The sequence below is a fragment of the Cornus florida genome, unplaced genomic scaffold (genome assembly GCF_030987335.1).
Source record: "Cornus florida cultivar Cherokee Brave unplaced genomic scaffold, ASM3098733v1 CherokeeBrave_3.0.0_Hap2_Chr08, whole genome shotgun sequence".
Classification (NCBI taxonomy): domain Eukaryota; kingdom Viridiplantae; phylum Streptophyta; class Magnoliopsida; order Cornales; family Cornaceae; genus Cornus; species Cornus florida.
This window is the reverse complement of record NW_026775578.1, coordinates 82,229,377-82,249,415: the sequence shown is the minus strand read 5'-3', so window position 1 is coordinate 82,249,415 and position 20,039 is coordinate 82,229,377. Positions and strand designations below refer to the sequence as shown.

The window sequence follows — 20,039 nt, the reverse complement described above, 5'->3', positions numbered from 1 at the left end:
ATCTTTTTGGGTGATCAGAAAAGGATGGGATGGCCAGTGTGGATTGTTGTTCTGATTTGGATTTCTTGGGGAATGATGGGTTTCTTTTTGAATTCTCTTCATCGGTTCAGCCTTCTTCAGTTGGGGAGGAGCTGGGTTGGATTTCCGAGCCTATTACGGCAGGGTTGATGATTTGAGTGATTCTATGCTGGATGGAGACATGATGGGGAGGTCACAGATGGACCCTTTAACTGGCGCTTTCGAAAGGATGGTAGTTTGTGTTGGGAAGGACCTTCGTTTTACCTTTAGTGATGACACAGTTGCTCTGTTGGTACAAGATTTGATGAAACACAGAACTCTGCCTATTGATCATCCTGTTTGTATGGATACTCAGGTTGACGGATTGGAAGGTGGGGAGGATAATGTTGTTGATTGGATGCCATGTGTTGGGGAGGAGGAGGAGATGGAGGATGGGGTGGGATAGGTGTTGAGGGATAAACAGTGTGGGGCTTTGGATATGATTGTGTGGGCTGAGGAGGACATCCAAATTTAAGGGTGGTTGAGCCCTTAACTGTGGTGAGACCGGAAAGTGTGGTGACTGATGGTGTTAGACAGGATTGTGTTGATGAAGGAAAGGAGTGGGTGAATGATCATATTGGTGTTGTTAGTGAACAGTTGGGGGTTTCCTTCAATGGTAATCGGAACCACACATTGGCAATCCTTCACGCAACGGTGGAGGGGAGAGAAAGGGAGATGAAGAAGTCTAGGAAGGGGGGTCGTAGAAAGAGGAATGCCCCCCTTTGGAAAGGGAAGAGGGAGTTGAGAAATCTTTTCTCTGACGTTAATTACGATACTAACAATGGAGGGTTGTTGGAGAGGGGTAGGGGTGGGGAGGGTGATGGAGGGGTGCTGGATACTGATTACTCATGAAGCTACGACTTGTTTCGTATAATGTCTGGGGCCTCAATGACTTGGACAAGAGGAAGGTTGTGAAGTTGGCAATAAGAAAATGGGGTGCTTATGTGGTTTGTTTGCAAGAAACGAAGATTGCTATAATGACGGATAGGGCGGTTATGAGTCTTTGGGGTAGTAGGTTTGTTGAATGGGAGGTGTTCTTATCATGTGGGATAGGAGATGGATGGCAAGGGTGGAGGTGTGGAGAGGGAGATTCTCCATCTCATGTGCCTTTGTGATGGAGGAGGATGGTTTTAATTGGGCATTGTCGGGTGTTTATGGGCCGGTGGAGGATAATGAGAGAGAGGTGCTAAGGGATGAGCTTGGTGTTGTGAAAGAGATGTCGTCTCTTCCTTGGTGTGTTGTTGGGGACTTCAAAGTGGTTAGGTTGCCTTCTGAGAGGTCTACAGGTGGTAGATGGTCTTCGGCTTTGTTTTAGTTTTCGGAGTTCATCGATGGGCATCATCTTATTGATCTTCCTTTAGAGGGCATTGCTTTTACGTGGTCCAGCGGGAGGGACTTGCCCACTTTCTCATGCTTTGATAGATTCTTGATCTCTGGTGAGTGGGAGAAGTTCTCGGAGTTGATTCAAGCTGCTTTGGCTAGGGTGACTTCTAATCATATTCCGTTTGTTTTGGACTGTGGAGGTTTAGGGCCAGGTGCACTCCTTTCAGATTTGAGAACATGTGGCTGAGATCGGATGATTTTCAAGGAAAGGTGTAGGGTTGGTGGGAGGAAGCCTCGTGGTGGGTACTCAGAGCTTCATTTTGGCTGGGAAGCTTCGTTTTCTTAAGACGAAGCTTAAAAGATGGAATAAGGAGGTCTTTGGGAACTTAGAGTGGAGAAAGAACAGGGCTTTTGTTGAGATTCTGGGGATTGATGGGTTGGAAGAGGGGGGTGGTATCATTGACTCCCAGCGGGATAGGAAAGCAGGTTGTCAGGTGGAGATCGCAGAGATTGCTGTTATGGAGGAAATTTCGTGGCGCCAAAAATCCTGAGCTCTTTGCCTTAAGGAAGGAGACAATAATACGAAGTTTTTTCATAGACTTGTCAATGCCCATAGAAGGGGCAATCACATTAGGAGGATTCATGTGGATGGAGTGGAGTTGTGTGCGGAGGAGGTGGTGCGTAGGGGGTTTGCTTCTTTTTGCTAGAGGCTCTACTCTGAGCCGTTACAGTGGAGACCTCATCTTAATGGCCTTACTTTGACTTAATTTTTTCGATTCATAGGGATGGCTTGGAATATCCTTTTTCAAAGGAGGAGGTGTTGAGGGCGCTAAAGAGTTGCAACGATGATAAGGCTCTAGGTCGGACGGATTTACTATGAGATTTTTGTTGGAAAGCTGGGAGGTGGTGAGATATGAGGTGATGCGTACCTTTTATGAGTTCCATTCTAATGGGAGGTTCGAAAAGTCGCTGAATGCATCTTTCATTGCTCTTATTCCTAAGAAAGGAGTTGTGTCCGATGTTAAGGACTTTAGACCAATAAGTTTATTGGGTTGCATTTATAAGCTTATTGCTAAAGTTCTCGCCTTGAGATTGAGGGAGGTTCTGGATGGTGTCATCTCAGAGTCTCAAAATGTATTTGTTGGGGGAAGGCATATTCTGGATTCCAGGAGTTCTATGCAAGCTCGATATTGAGAAAGCTTACAATCATGTTAATTGGAATTTCCTGTTATATTTGTTGGGGAGGATGGGTTTTGGGGAGAGATAGAGGAAGTGGATTGAGACTTGCATTTCTTCTGTTAAATTCTCTGTTCTGGTGAATGGGTCCCCATTCGGCTTTTTGGAAGCTCTCAAGGGTTGAGACTACGGGATCCCCTTTGTCATTTCTTATTTCTTATTGTTATGGAGGCCCTTAGCAGATTGATGAGGAGAGCAGTGGAGTTGGGTTTTATCTGGGGATTCAGGATGGGCCCGGATTTAGGGCAGCAAATGGATATCTTTCATTTACTTTTGCATACGATACTCTGGTTTTCTGTGATGTGGATGTGTCCCAACTCCGATATTTAAGATACGTGCTGGTCTTCTTTCAGGATGTGTCAGGGTTGAAAGTTAATGTGGTAAAAGTGTGCTTGTCCCTGTGGGCGAGGTTTCAGAGGTGACTTCGCTTGCGGCGGTTCTAGGTGTGGGTTGAGTTCCTTTCTGATTACTTATCTGGGTTTGCCTTTGGGTGCTTCGGCCAGGAGGGTGGATGTTTGGGATTCAGTGATTCAGCGTTTCGAGAATAGATTGGCCGGATGGAAGAAGCAATATCTTCCGAAGGGTGGGAAAGTCAATCTGATAAAGAGCACCTTGTCTAGTCTCCCAACATACTTCCTATCCCTCTTTCAAATCCCGTGCACTGTTGTTGATATAGACTGGAGAATCTCCAACGGAATTTTCCTTAGGGTGGAAGGGGTGAGGAGTTAAAGTATCATCTTGTCAGGTGGGAACATGTTTGCAGGCCATTTCAAATGGGTGGTCTTGGTCTTAGCAGGAGGATCCCCTTTAATAGGGCGCTTCTTGGGAAGTGGTTATGAAGATTTGGTAATAAGAGACATCGCTTATGGAGGAGGATTGTAGCGCGTCGCTCTGGGGAGGAGAGAGGGGGATGGCCATCCAAGCCGGTTAGATCTGTTGCTGGCGTGGGAGTGTGGAAATTTATTTGCAAGGGTTGGGACGAGCTGTCTAAGCATATTAGGTTCAAAGTTCAGGAAGGCAGGGATGTTCGGTTCTGGGAGGATTATTGGTGTGGGGATTGCTCATTGTCTCGGTTGTTTCCAAGACTTTTTAGGATTGATGCGGATAGACATGCTATGGTAGCGGACTGTTTTCGGCTTGATAGCGGAAGGCTTACGTGGGATATGCGTTTTCGACATTCTTTCCAGGATTGGGAACTTTGGGATGTCCTTGGCCTTGGATCTTTTGTATAGACAGGATGTGGATTGTAGAGGGTCTGACTCCTTGGTTTGGATGGTTTCTCCTCAGGGGAGGTTTGATGTCCGTTCTTTATTCCTTTGCCTCGCCGGTTTTCATGGCTCTAGTTTTTCGTGGAAGATGGTTTGGCATTCGAAGCCTCCTCTCAGGGTGGCATTTTTTGTTTGGATTGCTGCTTTGTGTAAGATTCTGACTCTGGACAATTGAGAAAGAAAAGACAAATCACGGTCAACTTGTATTGTATGTGTAAGAATGATAGAGTGTGTGGATCACCATATCTTGTATTGCCCTGTGGCTTATGATTGCTAGTCTTATTTTTGGTTTTTTTGGCATCCATTGGGTTATGCCTCGGTCTTCAAGGGAATTGATTGACATTTGGAGGGACCAAAGGGTGGGGGCCATGCTCCTGTCTGTTGGAGGGTGACCCCCCTTTGTGTTTGGTGGAGCATCTAGAAAGAGCGAAAGAAAAGATCTTTTGATGGGGAGGAAACCTCCATTGGGGCGCTGAAATTTGCTATTATTAGTTCTCTTTTTAGTTGGGTGATGGGGAAAAATTGTATATCTTTAGATGAGATTGTGGACTTTTTTGGTTCTTTGGGTCCATAGGGTTTTGTTTGGTTTCTTGTATATCTCTTGGGATGCGTTCCCCTTTTGAACGCTTTCCAATACATTTTATTTATCAAAAAAAAAAAAAAAATCTGTGAGTGTAGCTCATTACCTTGGAGTACCCCATGATTAAAGTAATCAAAAGTTGACTCTATAACATAATAAAAGTAATCACCCCATAATTGAGGTAATCAATATTTGACTCTAGGTAATCAATACTTACATAATAGCATAATTAAAGTAAATAAAATTTAACCGAATCTCCCAATTATTCCAAACTCCATATGGACCGATATTATCTAGCCTATGCTAGCTCGAGGCTTAAAATCCTCCATTTTGCGCCTTTTATACACCTTTAAAAATTTCCGCCATTGATCTCCATCAAAATGTCAACATTTTCTTTATCTCATTTGAAGCATTTGAGTATCAATTTTTAAAACCTGTGTATATTCAACCATATATATGTATTTTATCTTGTAAGTGATTGTTGGTAGTCACTTAAATTATAAAGGCTATGAAATGGGGTGATTTTGGTCCTTTTGATTTAAATCGATAACTTGAATCTTTTTAATTTTTAATGTAGTTCCTTACGAATTGTTGAGTGCTGCAGTAAGGTTTAATTATTTTGATTCTTGGTTACGGTGTTCTCTTTTACAAGGAATATCTGGATGTGGACTTAGTAGGTTGATAGGGAGGGCGGTGGAGTTGGGTTTTTATCAAGAGGATCATGGTGGCTGGGGATGTTGCTCATCATATGGAGATATCTCACTTATTGTTTGCGGATGACACTTTGGTGTTTTGTGAGGCTGAGGTGTCCCAGATGAGGTACCTGAGATCAGTGCTAATTTGTTTTTAGGCTGTTTCAGGCTTGAAAGTGAATGTAGGGAAGAGTGCCTTGGTTCCAATGGGGGAGGTGCAGAATATTGGTAAGTTAGCTTATGTGCTTGGTTGTGGAATCAGTAGTTTTCCGATTACATACTTGGGGCTACCTTTGGGAGTTTCTTCAAGGACTATGGGTGTTTGGGATCCGGTGGTTGAGAGGGTTCAGAGGAGACTTACAGGGTGGAAGAAGCAGTACTTATCGAAAGGTTGGTAGGTCTCAAGCCTCCCTACATATTTTTTATCCCTCTTCCAGATTCCATCTGTGGTTGCTATTTCGATTGAGAGGCTTCACAGGAACTTTCTATGGGGTGTCTTACAAGGAGAATATAAGTATCACCTTGTTCGTTGGGAGCAGGTTTGTAGGCCGATTCAGGCCGGAGGCCTAGGGATAAGAGGTTGGTACCATTTAACAGGGCCTCCTTGGCAAGTGGTTGTGGAGATTTGGAGTGGAACGCCATAGGCTGTGGAGGAGGGTTATTTTGTGCCGGTTTGGGGAAGAAACCGCGGGGGGGGGGGGGGGGGGGGCTCGTGTTTGGTGAGGACTCGTGGTGGTGTCGGCGTTTGGAAATCCTTTAGGAAAGGATGGAATGAGTTTTCTAAACATATTAGATTCAGAGTTCAGGATGGTAGGGACGTGTGGTTTTAGGAGGATCTTTGGTGTGGTGATTGTACCTTTGCTTGTTCATTTCCCAGATTGTTTAGGATTGCTGTTGATAGGCATGCCTCGGTTGCTGACTGTTATCGGCTTGATAGCGGGAGGTTGACTTGGGATGTGCGGTTTGTGAGAGCTTTTCAGGATTGGGAGTTGGACGACATTTGCGGATTGTTAGATCGTTTGTATCAGCATGAGACCCGTAGCAGAGAGAGAGATTCGCTTGTTTGGGTGCTTGCTTCTCAGGGAAAGTTTGAAGTGAGATCATTTTTCCGATGCCTCTCAGATACTACAGGGATTACGTTTCCGTGGAAAATAGTGTGGAGATCTAAGGTGCCGCTCAAAGTGGCGTTCTTTAGTTGGACAGTGGTGTGGGGCAAGATTTTGATGCTCGACAATTTGAGGAGGCGAAGACAAATCATAGTTAACTGGTGCTGTATGTGTAAGTGCGATGGAGAATCGGTGGATCATCTTCTTTTGCATTGTCCTGTGGCTTTGGACTGTTGGTGTCTTTTGTTAGGAATGTTTGGGGTTTCGTGGGTAATGCCTAGATTTGTGAGAGGATTGATGGAGGCTTAGAGAGGGTGCTATGTGGGAGGTTATGCTCGTGGGTTTTGGAGGATGGCGCCCTTGTGTTTATGGTGGTGTTTGTGGAGGGAGTGGAATAATAGATCCTTTGAAGGAAAGGAATCCTCGATTGTTGTTCTTAAGTCAACATTTATTACATCTTTATGTTTTTGGGGTTCGGTTAGGCTTTGTTCCTCCCCGGAGGAGATGAATGATTTTATTTCTTCCTAGGGACCACAGTATCCCTTTGTTGTTTCTAGGACGCGTTCCCCTTTGGAATGCTTTTTGAATGAATTTGCTTAATTATCAATATATATATATATATATATATATATATATATATATCTGGATGTGGATTGACACCACTATTAGTGTTATGTGTATTCAACTAGGGTAGTTAAATGTTCTTAACCAGAGAAGTTGTACTGTGTCCCTGTTGCCCTTGATGACATCTTAACATAATTGTATCATTGGGTTGTAATGCAGACAAGGATGGTGTTCAGGCGAAATCAACTATTGCTTGTCTAATAAGTTTGATCCCTCAACATATGTATCCAGTATGGAACTATTTGAGAAGAGGCTGTGGCTTCTCTCTTCTGTGGAAGGAGCTATCTTGGCTTCTATCTATACATTTCTGAAATTTATATTTATGAGCTATCTGTTGATTTATTAGTCTTGTTTAGTTTCATATGCGGTAAATTGAAACATGTTCAATTACCAACACGTGCCAGTTACATGCTTTGTGTAATGTTGTGTTCTATGAATTCTCTTATTTTCCATCAACTTACCTGATGTAGGTACGAAAAGACATGGGTATGGTATAGGATACTGTTAGCCGAGATATGATTAGCGCAAATCATGGGATGTGACTTACCATATTATCTGAGATATGATAGCCACAAATAATGGATTTTACTTTATTTACGCATATGTCTAGGCGTAGAATATGCAATGATTTTATTTAGTTTCCTTTATTGTAATATTAACATCTGCTCTTTTTAGTATATAAATATGAAAGTTGTGAATGAGTATTTATATATCTCATTCAAACCTTTTACATATTTCTCTTCTCTTTATTATATATTATATTTCTTCTTGGTATCAGAGCCAAGGTGGTTCGACTGCAATGAGGGCATTGTGAGTTCAGCACCACCCATTCGGGAATGGTCTAAGGTGACATCGCCCATCGAGGAAGTGTCAAGTAGGCAGGGTGTTCCGACCAATGAGGGCGTTGTGAGTTTGGCTATTCAGAAATAGTCTTAGGAGACATAATTGTTTCTTTTTATGATTCTTTCATCTACATTGTTTAAACATATGTATGAAGGGGAATGGTCTGAGGAGACATAGTTGTTTCTTTTTATGGTTTGAGGAGACATTGTTGATTCCTTCATCTACAGTGATTAAACATATATATGAAGGGGAATGGTCTGAGGAGACATTGTTGATTCTTCCATCTACATGTTTTAAACATGTGTATGAGGAGAAATGGTCTAAGGAGACATGATTGGTTGTTTATGGTCTGAGGAGACATTGTCGAATGTTTATGGTCTGAGGAGACTTTGATTTGCTGATTGACACTTCATTTGACAGAAAAGTATCCTAATTAGATTTACACATGTTAGCAAGACCGTGTTTAAGGATGCATTGTCCAAGTTGTGTGTCTCAGACATCCACACACCAACTCGAGGGGGAGTGTTAGCCGAGATATGATAGGCGCAAATCATGGGATGTGACTTACCATATTATCTGAGATATGATAGCCACAAATAATGGATTTTACTTTGTTTACACATATGTCTAGGCATAGAATATGCAATGATTTTATTTAGTTTCCTTTATTGTAATATTAACATGTGCTCTTTTTAGTATATAAATATGAGAGTTGTGAATGAGTATTTATATATCTCATTCAAACCTTTTACATATTTCTCTTCTCTTTCTTCTATATTATATTTCTTCTGATACACATCCAACACATGAAGCTAAATTGGACAGTCTGGTCCTCTACATTTGATGATGGAAGAACCACCTCAAAATTTGATAGTGGAGAAGGATTTCCTACTTTGAGAATTATGAGGATCCCCTTTCTTGACCACACATTATTTAATTTATGACCTAATTTTATGTATCTTCGAATAATAATAATCTTGTATATTACACTAATGTACAACATATTTAGCGTTTGGACGTGTTTGCTTACCCATACCTGGACTTTTTGGGCTCATTTCGAGTTTAATTCTGTGTCCTTCAACTTTGGGATTTTAGGGAGGACCAACACTTGGACACACACCTAAGTCCATCTAACATAGGTGTAAATTAGTGGGCTGTTTCTTCAATTTAGTTGTTTCATTATTAGATCTCTTTTTCCTACCATGACTATAGACTATATAATGTTCTCATGTATCCTTATACTTCGGTTGCAGCTTTGCATATTCTCATAGGAATGTTTTTGGGAGAAACCAAAAATTTAATGTTTCATTAGAGAGAGGGCAAATTGACTCAATATTTCGAATAAACTACACAGACCCATGGATTGAAGGAGATGATAAGCGGACATCAAGATCTATCATGATTCAGGTAATTTGTGATTTTCTTATACATGTGTACTTTGAGTTTTAATGATGAGAAGCTGATAAATATTAATTTGCTTCTTTATTGATAGAATTCAAGAACGCCTGGCACGCTTGTTCATGGAAACCAACATGGCAATAGTAGCCTTACTATTGGCCGGGTAACAGCTGGCATTGAATACAGTCGTCCATTTAGGCCAAAGTGGAGTGGAACGGCTGGACTTATTTTTCAGGTACTTCACTAAATTCATGATTCTATATGCTTAGTAGGATCCTTTAGTTTTCCATGGGTGCCATTCAGCTAAACAAGAAAAAAAGAAGGGGAAAAAAGTCTTTCAGGGGGGTCCTTACCGAATTATTTAAGGCATGGCTAGCTCTTTCTCACGTAGTGATGTTTTTGGTGGAAAAACGTTAAACTTGAAAGAGTGATTGTTGATTTTCTCATCATTCGTCATAGTTACTTTTGTGATTCATGGTTTGCATGTTGGAGTGGGATCCTTTACCAAACTATATGGGAACTGCTGTGTCGAAAAACCTAACGTCTCTAGAATTGGATAAGTGTTATAGTTCATTCAATGCCTTTTATTTAACTATTGTTGATGACAAAATTGTGTTTTTAACCATCCATAATTTTTGTTTATGCTTTCTTGTCATCCATTTCCATCTATTGATCCAATTGTTCCAGCATGCGGGTGCTCGTGATGATAAAGGGGTTCCTATTATTAAGGATTCTTACAACAGCCCCCTTACTGCAAGGTATGCATCTCTGAAGGCTGAACAATTAAACACTTATAATGTTAAACTTCCAAGAGTTCTTAGTTTGTTAATCATGCCATTGCGGGTCTGATACATTTGCTTCTCACTTCATTGCAGCGGCAATAACCATGACGATATGTTGCTTGCTAAATTTGAGAGCGTATATACTGGTTCTGGTGATCCTGGGTCTTCAATGGTTAGTTGTCACTTGTCAAATTTTACTGACAAAAGATCTCGTTCACTCCATCATAGACACTAATCTCCATCACTTTTGCAGTTTGTATTCAACATGGAACAGGGGCTTCCTGTATTGCCAGATTGGTTATTTTTCAACAGAGTGAATGCTCGTTCAAGGAAGGGTTTCGAAGTAGGTCCTGCTCGTTTTCTTTTTAGGTATTGAAGATTGTGAGCAGCCTGATACTAATTCTCCCTTTTATGTAGTTCTGCTTAAATTGTGCTACTTTTTAACCTTTCTTTCTTTTGTCTTTCTTACATTCATTGGTTTCTATTGTAATAGTCTGTCTGGCGGTCATGTGATCGGTAATTTCTCCCCCCATGAGGCATTTGCCATCGGTGGGACAAATAGCGTGAGAGGTTATGAAGAAGGGGCGGTAGGCTCAGGGCGATCTTATGTGGTTGGCTGTGCAGAAATGTCTTTCCCCCTGGTATTGCATTTTCCCTGTGGGTCTACTTGGTAGTTAGTGATTTCTGTTTTCTTATTTCTGTTGCGGGTCATTTTACTTGCCTTGATTACTAAATTTTCCTCTCAAAGATTGGTTATGGATCTATGATGCTGTAATACTGGCTGAAATTCAGCACAGCTTTATATCTGTTGAATGGAATTTTTTTGTGAATAACATTTCAAACATGATATATGCAGGCTCAACAAGAGAGTACCTAAGCATAAATGAACTGGAACAAAGTTGGTAATGCAGTCGTATAAATCATAAGCTAGTACCTTGAATTGACTGTTTAAAATCAGAAGTATTTGAAATAAATGGGAATCCAGCATGGTATATGGGAATTGGGAAGTCATGAGGGTAAGGTAATAGTCAAACCCTATATTATGTTGCACAGACCATTCTGAACATGTTAACTACTTTTGTATTGGGAGAAAAAAAAAAAAAAAAAAAAAAGAAAAGAAAAGAAAAGAAAAAAAATACTACTTTTGTATTGGTGGATAGCAATATGGCATCTGTAACATATTTCGTTTGACATACACCTAGGAAGTGTATCCAAATTACTCTCTTTTATTATGTTTCTTGCATAACATGGTTGATTCAGAATGAGTAAGTGCCCATGTTAATCACTCCTATATCATCTAAAAATATAAATTGGTTAGTAGGAAGTAAAACAAAATATAAAATTTTGATATATAGCCATGCTTAAGTAGTCCGATATGGGAAATATGATAAATCTGATGCCTAACATGCCCAACCCAATGCATGAATCCCGAATCTATTTATATGGATTGAAATTGATGTCAGTGAGTAATCCAGTAGTGGCCATTTGTATATGTTGGACAAACCATTCAAAGTAAAATTGAAGAGGTTAATACTTTTATGGAGTGTTGACAAATGAACACCATCAGCTATTGGGGGAAAAAAATATTACGATTACTGTGATTATTGCCATTCTCCATGTTGAAGGATTTATATATTTAAGTTACACCCTCTTTAACAACTTAAGCTTTTGGAGTAGATGGCTGTCAAAATGGTATTAGAGCCAAAGGTCTCAAGTTCAAACCTCACTATCTAAAAATTGAAAAACACGTGTTGGGCCAAAAGAGGGCCACACGTGAAGGGGCGTGTTGAAGGATTTATATATTTAAGTTTCACCCGCTCTAACAGCTTAAGCTTTTGGAGTAAATGGTTGTCAACACTCCATAATTGTAGGCTTTAACTGGGAGAAAAACATATGTACCCTGAATTTAATTCTAGCAATGGTTGGCAGTAAAAGAAGTATTTAGAAAATGATCCTCAGTAGAATTGGGGCAGTTAAGATGGATGACTGGCAAGACAATAAATAATAGGTTAAGAAAGTGCTTTGTTTGGGAACATGAGTTGAGGCTGCATGACAATGAATTTCCTACAATTTGACATAAGTCATGGTCTTGGATGAAATTGAGTTTTGATGGATTCTTGTTGCCAATATATGAAGCCATACAAAGAAATATGCTCTATAACTCTTAAACATGTACATTCATAATCATTCCTGTTTTGGGTATCACTTGCAACGTCTTAGCAGATCTCATTTTGTTGATAATTTTTGTGCCCTTACTTTTGGCTCATTAGTATAATTTCTGAAGTGTATGCTTGCACATATAAGTTGGTCAACCACTTTTTACTTTTGGCTCATTAGTATAACAAAATATGGGGCATTACGCAGTGGCCTGGTTGGTAGAACACCCAACTCCCCAAGCGGGTGTGCCCGTGAGCTTGCCAGGATTATATAAAAAAAAAAATGGTATAACAAAATATGAACTAGTTGAACTCTTTCTTTTTCTTTTTTTATTTATTTATGTAAATGTAGTACTAGTGGGTTAATTCTTTATATGATATTTGTGATATTATACTCTTGAGTGGTTATTCCGTGCAATGTTGGTGCTTTAGTAAGAAGAAAAATAAAAATTGATCAGAATAAAATGATATGAAGTAATTAAATTGTGAAAAGTGAACAAATATGGTAAATGCGTAGGAAAGGCTACATACATCTCACCCTCCATGGACCCCGGAATGGCGGGAGCCTCGTGCATTGGGTTACCCCTTAATTATATAGTGAATGTTATATGTGTACATATGTATGTATGTGTATATATATGGGAAAAAAAGTAAGGACGGACAAAGTATGTATGTGTATATATATGGGAAAAAAAGTAAGGACGGACAAATTACACCAACCTCCACTCTAGTTAGTATAATATCATTGACATCCCCACAGCGACCATTAAAACCTGTTAATGCGGAATGCAATTTTACAATATTCACATTATTGTTTAAAGGATTTTTTAAGTTTAAAGTTACAGTTTAATCAAATCCCATAATTCTCATTCTTGTATCCACTGTAATTACACACTAACCAAATACTGTTATTTTTATTAAAAACATTAGATTTTCGAAATATGAATAACCTCTTTGAATAATAGGTCATTTTTGGGAAATTCATATTTTCTATTGTGACATAAATTAGTGAGAAATCCCTCACAATTTGGCGAATGATATTGACAAATTTTTTTTTTTTCCTTTCTATTTTGTTAATGATCCAGTAATGTTTTCATGATACTGATTATTGACAATTTGGTGAATGATATATTTTTTTGATAAGTACAATTTGGTGAATGATATTAACATAATGATATTGACAATTCATATTTTCTATTGTAACATAAATTAGTATAATGATATTTTCGTTAATATATTGATGCCATTGGTGTCGCTGGTTGTTTTGATATGTCAATATGTATTTGTACATTCGGATATGGATGTTGAAACATATAGTTACTCAAAGATGTTGGAAATTGAGATGTTGATAATATATACTTGCAAATACTGGAGATAGAGTCCACTCTGACATTTTTGTTCTTTTTCTTTCTTTTCTTATTTCTTTTTTCGTTCTCCATTTCTTTTTTATTTTTGGACAAGTATAACATACTCCTACATCCCAGTTTTGGCCTTTAAACTTTATACCTCCCTCTTTGGGCATGGGAGGAGATATTTCTCAAACTAGTTTTCATGTTTATGAACAATTCGTAGCTGATGTTGTCCTCTGATGGTGAATTTATTGAGTGTTATTGAGGCTGTGTCCAATTTCTTGATATTCCATTCTAAATTTATTGAGCGTTCTTGAACGTTACTATTTTTATAGGAATTAAGAAACCATTCATTGAGCATTTAAACATTCATGCTCAGAGAAATCATATTACAGCTGCAGTAAGAAGTGAGGTTAATTCAGTTTGCTGGACTTAACATGGTAATTGTCATGGTGGAAGGGTGGGACAGAATAGTTAGGGGATGAGTTAATGATCTGGCCTTGGTAAAATCGACATGACAATATGATTCATGTTGCTTAGAATCCATTAACAAGATTGTTAGGACTCAATGGTTATCACAATCTATTTTTTTTTTTTTAATTGTTCATTCAAAATTATTTATACCCACTTATCTTTCCAATTTATTGCAGTTGGGCCCAGTGGAGGGGGTTATGTTTGCTGACTATGGAACTGATCTTGGATCTGGTCCGAATGTTCCTGGTATGTTTCTCTTTTTTACGGTTACCTCTCCAATATGATGAATATGTAATACTTAAGGTGAAATAAACTCCTGCAAAAAGATAAAGTGCATGTACCTGTAGATGCAAATGCACTTTGTAGTCCGTGTCTCCATCTTTGAGTGACAAGCCACCCTATACCATGTATCTGACCTTGAGTGAACTCGCTCTTCATTGGAGCATACAGTTGAACAAGACTTTTGCCCGTTTTGACCTTTGTTTCCGCTTTCGTTTCATTTAAGTTCTGTGACTTCATGGAAGGCCACATTAGTGTCTTAGGGATGATTTATATCAGTTAAGACAAGTAAATTAGTATTTTCTCTTTTTAGGGGAGAGAATTTTTCATTACAAACAGAAGCTAAATTTTCTTGAATCTGAATTTCAACAACTGTTTGATCTTTTAAAGTTAAAGAAATGGTTTTTTTCTTTTAACTGTAAAGGAAGATAACTATATATAAAGTTACATCCAAGAATGAAATTCATTCCCATGCATGTATGGGAAACAAGGTCACTATTGATGATACAGGAAACCTCGAATAAACAGCGTCACCTATGATCTGCTGTTATATAGTATAGTGCAAAGTAGCAGAATGTTTCTTCTGATCTAATTGAAACAACTTGCCAATTACGGAACAATTACTGTTGGATCCCATGTACAATGTGAGGTCATCGTGATCGAATTACTTTTGCTACTTATATGGTTTATTTTTTTTATTTTTTTTTTTATTTATTTTTTTTGTATAAGTGATACTTGGGAGTTTTTATGTTCACATTCTATTTAATTTTGATAATTATAATCTATGTTACATGGACTCGGATACAGGTGTCGGACACAGGTGTGTATCCATGAGTTAGACTAGCCAAATCTCCAAACAGAAGGACACACGGACACGGCTAAATATTCATTTTATTAATTATTTTATTTTATTTTCTGGAGTAAAGTGATGTTTTTATCTAATATAATGTTCAATATAGGCATTTAACTCATTTTAAAGTAATAATATAATGTAATTGAATGATTGGCTATGCTTTTTAAGTACATGTCCAACCAAAAGTGTCGGACGCATATTCCATGCCCATGTCTGAGGGATATTGTGTCCGACACGGGTACTTTAGTACTTTTGAAGAATCCATGTAACAAAGATTATAATACAACTTTACACATCTATTATCAGGTGATCCTGCTGGGGCTAGGCTAAAGCCTGGAAGCGGACATGGATATGGCATTGGTATGCGTGTGGATTCTCCTTTGGGACCTTTGCGACTTGAATATGCCTTTAACGATAAGCAAGCAGGGAGGTTTCACTTTGGTGTTGGTCACCGGAACTAAGGTCCTCTTTACATTCTCCATATCATGTTGATGGTAAATGTTATTCTTATGTTATTCTTTCGTTAGATTCTGAGACCTACTGCTAGTAAATGAATTTTGCTGATATCATATTCTTGAGCTTCTTCATGTGTTCGTCTTTACATTTGCAGGCCAAGAGAAATTTATAACCATATAGAAAACAGAAGATCAATATGGCAAGATCAGCATCCCCATGCTTGCTAAATGACAAGTGTTATGCCAATTCTTTTTCTGTTTTGGTATTTACAATTTTTTTTTTTTTTTTTTTTTTTTTTTTGGGAGTTTTTTTGGGGGGAGGATGATATCTGCAGCTTTATGTGGTTGGTCTTACATGCTCTGTGAATTTTTATTTATTTTTATTTTTTTTGTCATTTCAGTTTTTAAGGACCCGAGGGTTAATCTTGTAAGCAGACACCATTTATTTAGGTAAGGAAAATCATGTAGTGTCGGAAAGTTATAGAAGCATACATTAGAACTAAAATAGCAGGACAAAGTCCTGGATTAGCTATGCACTTCCTAGAAGCAAGAAATGACCGTTTTTCAATCCTCATGCTAAGTTAGATTCCTCTGCCTCCAATTTGGCCCCCATACCACAGTATGGAAGATGCATGTAATAATCTTAGATGCCACTGTCTCTGCCCTAGACTGAGTGTCAAACCATTCAGATAGCCATCTGAGAAATGGATATTACCTGAGGCATCTCCAAATTATGCATTTCATTAAAGATTATCCTAATCTAAAAACCAGTGTAAGTAAATAATTTTTTCTTAAAAAAAGTACAAAGATTGTCCACTAAAAAGTATTATATTTAGTTTATAAATCAAAAGAACCCTTTCTCTCTTGAGTTCCGCACGCGCACACAAAAAAACTCCCTTGGACACTTCTAGTGAATTTTGAATTCCTCAAACATCTATTTAACTTTAAAATGGTATTTTAAATTGCTCAAAAAAAACCTGCCATGAGTGTTGGATCTGAATTCTGTGGTTTCATAATAAGCTATCACTGGGTGAATAAGTATAGTATATGTATGATTTATATTTTTCGATTCCTTATCTACATCGTTTCAATCCCATTTTAGATTGAATAACAAAGTACACACTCAAATGCAAGAGCATCTGTAAAGAAATTAACATCAAAATTAGTTTAGAGTTTATTATGAATTTGTTTATAATTTATAATCCATCCAACCTTCCAATTAGATTTCATTCATATTGCAGCATCACCATTCATCTTATATGTATGTATGCGTGCGCGTGCGCGTGTGCGTGTGTATAACCTTAACTCATGTGCAAAGATAAAAAGACTAACCCTAAATTGAGAAATGAATAAGACGCACCACTAATCCTAAATTGAGAGAACAACAATTTGCAAAGAGATTGTATTGACTTCTATGGGTGGGTGTGATGTGGGCGAGTGCTAGCGGACTGCAGGGTGTCAGGATTCTACATGGCTTGGGGAAGGTAAAGTATTATATGTAAGTTCTATATCCTTTTATAATACAATGCGTTTTAAAGTTGTGATGGAAGTAAATTTACCAGAACTTCAGAGTTAAGCATGCTTAACCTGGAGTAGTATTATGATAGGTGATCTCCTGGGAAGTCTCTGGTTTGGGGTAGTACCAAAATGGGGTGGCCCTTGTGAAGTCTCTGGTCTAAGAGAGCAAAAATCAAACAATATTGTGTCTAGATAGGGTATTGTGTTTGGATAAGATAAGGGTTGCAAATGGTATCAGAGCTAGAACTCAACCGGAAGTGTGGGCAACAAGGACGTTGTGTCCATGGGGAGGGTGATTATGATGACCTCTGTGGGCGGGTGTGATGTGGGCGTGCGCTAGCAAGCTACAGGGCGTTATGATCCCACATTGCTCGGGAAAGGTGAAATATTATATGTAGGTTCTACACCCTTTTATGACACAACATGTTTTAAAGCCGTGATAACAATGAATCTACTAGAACTTCAAAAATAAATAATCCCTTTCTTATTTTTTGACTTAATTATGGAAAATGCTATACTTAACTAATTTTGATTTGTGATTTTATCTTAAACTATGGGGCTTCTTATTTGTTAGCTTTGTGTTTTTTTAAAAAAAAGTAATTTTTGAAATATAGAAAATATATTAATATAGGAAAGAGTGAAAAAATAGCAAAACTTACCATTATAGCATCCAAACCCTCATATAATTTAATAACTTCAATTCAATTCTGTTAGTATATATCTTTGAAGAACCTTTCTATTAAATCTTTAAATAATTAAAACTAGAAGGTATAATTTTTTATTATGAATGAGTGATCTCTTTCTCGTGAATAAGAATCCCCTTCTATCAAATTGTAAAATAATTAAAACTAAAAGCTATATATTTTTTACCATGAATGAATGACATCTTTCTCGTCAATAAGAACCCTAATTTACATAATTCACTTAAACCTTTTTATAATTGTATTTTGATTTGGTATTTTCTAATTAAAGTTAAATTTGAAAGAGATACCCAACAGATATTGAGTAATTGAAAAATATAGAGAGTGCAGAAGAGGATATTATACGTATATACGTATACATATAATAAAATTATTAGTAGAGAAAAGAAAATTAGTGATAGAGAGAAGAACCTAGTGTAATAGTTTGTTCTTTTATTTTCGTTCAGTTAACAATTAATTTAGTTTGCTAAAATAGGAAACACAAATGCATAAAAGAATAAAGTGTAATATGTATTAAAATAGAGGACATTCAAATCTTTTTAGTTATGCCACAGCAGATTCAAGAACAAATCTCCATGTACATGTAGCATTACTCCTAATTATTTGGCTAGTTCTTTTCAAAAATAAATATTCACGTCAATTGTGATAAAATCACCAAATTTCTTTCGTGATCTTTAGCATTTGTTTATGCAACAAAGTTGATTAATACTAGATATTACTCAGTTGGAAAAAAGGAGACGAATAAAAACCAAATAAAAAGGTGTTGTTTCAATTCTTTGCAAGTTCAAGTAGGTTATCCGTAAATGTTATAAAATTCAAGTTTAATGGTTTTTCTTCATATGCAAGTACAAGTACATATATGCATGTGTGTATAGGCCTGGACAATAGATGACCAATATCGGGTTGTTTTTTTTAATCAACTGATATGACAAAGACTCCTTTCCGGATGCTTTAACACGTTAAACAAAGATGGGTGTTGCTTTCTTTCCGTTCAAACCTGTTTGTACCATAATTATCAACCACTTTTTATTGAAAAGTTGCCCTAATTCATTCCAATGGAAGGTACTTACTAAGTTCCAGTAGAAATCGCTATCTTCTAACGACTTTGGCTAGAAATCAATCAAAGTTGGACACGTGACTTATTAAAAGGGTCACCTATAACTACTTACATCATAATTATCGGTCACTTTCCAATAAAAAGTTGTTGTGGCCGATTCGAATGGAAGTGTGATATACAAATGTGCATGCAATCATAAAGCAACACATGGATTCATCTAAAAATGTCATTTAGTAAAGTAACCGTCTTGGGACATGTGGCAGCCAAGGAAGCAAGCAGTTACCTGCAAGTAGAAAGTCATGGGACATGTGTCAGTCAAGGAAGCAAGCAGTTACTGCAATTGGAAAGTTATGGAACACGTGGCAGGCCAAGAGGTAAGAAATTACTTGCAAACATGACTTCCAAGTGGACACGTGGCAGAATTTTCATTATAAGAGCGGTTTTTCCAATAGAACATGCAATATTCCAGTGGAATGTCATGCTAATAAGTAGTAGAAATGGCATAGTGTGGATTAGAACGTGGCTGCAAGTTGAACACAAAACCTGGAAACATGAGACACGTGGAGGATTTCTAGTGGAATAGTGGTTAGTCCCGTCCAATGGAAAGTCGTGCTGAAAAAACAGAAATGTGAGAAAACATGATCCCACACGTGTAAACACTATAGGAAGGCCAAGGAGTATGTGGGACACTTAGGCAAAATCTGGTCAAATCAATATAATTTCCTAAAGTAATTGCCATCAGAAAATTCTATAAATAGGGCATTATGTTGTAGCTTTAAGGGCCTGCTCAACACACACAACTATAGCAACCTCAATTTATCTTTCAATTCCTACAATTGTATTTCATTTATCTTTACATTTTCACAATGTACTTCAATTATCTTCATTAATGCAACTTAACTTTCAGTACTTTACTTTCCAAGTCATGCACCTTCAATTCATTACTTTCAATCCAACATGTTAAGTCCTTTCATTTACAACCATAAGAAAAACTCGAAGTCCTTTGTCACTAAAGGCAAAAAAGAACATTTGAAGGTGGTCATTCCGACCTCCTTTCAGTCGCCTGATCCATTCCATTTCCATCTGGAATATAGGTTGGACTCTCACTAGGAACTTCCTGAGTACCTCGCACACCCGCACTTCCACTAGACCAACAGAAGAGATTTTTTGCAAGCCAAACAAAACCCTAGGCTGAAAGTAATCGTACCAAGTAATATAATATTAGAGTAGGATCCTCTACTATAAACAGGACATGCTGTACAACAAACTACGATGTTTAAGACAAATT

General features: G+C 37.9%; 1 protein-coding gene across 2 annotated transcripts in view; it reads left to right on the top strand.

Annotated features, from left to right (window-relative positions):
• The window catches only part of LOC132268211 (outer envelope protein 80, chloroplastic), a 51,181-nt gene extending 35,229 nt beyond the window's left edge, over positions 1–15,952 (top strand). Inside the window, exons 9-17 of one of the 2 annotated variants that reach the window (XM_059769005.1) lie at positions 8,983–9,136; positions 9,222–9,362; positions 9,815–9,885; positions 10,003–10,081; positions 10,163–10,278; positions 10,403–10,550; positions 14,065–14,134; positions 15,327–15,482; positions 15,631–15,952. In XM_059769005.1, the coding sequence (XP_059624988.1) occupies positions 8,983–9,136; positions 9,222–9,362; positions 9,815–9,885; positions 10,003–10,081; positions 10,163–10,278; positions 10,403–10,550; positions 14,065–14,134; positions 15,327–15,481 (934 nt within the window). In that variant the 3' untranslated portion in view covers position 15,482; positions 15,631–15,952. Of the gene's footprint in view, positions 1–8,982; positions 9,137–9,221; positions 9,363–9,814; positions 9,886–10,002; positions 10,082–10,162; positions 10,279–10,402; positions 10,551–14,064; positions 14,135–15,326; positions 15,515–15,630 lie in introns of both variants that reach the window. The other variant, XM_059769004.1, reaches the window with a different exon arrangement.
• Positions 15,953–20,039: the final 4,087 nt, after the last annotated feature.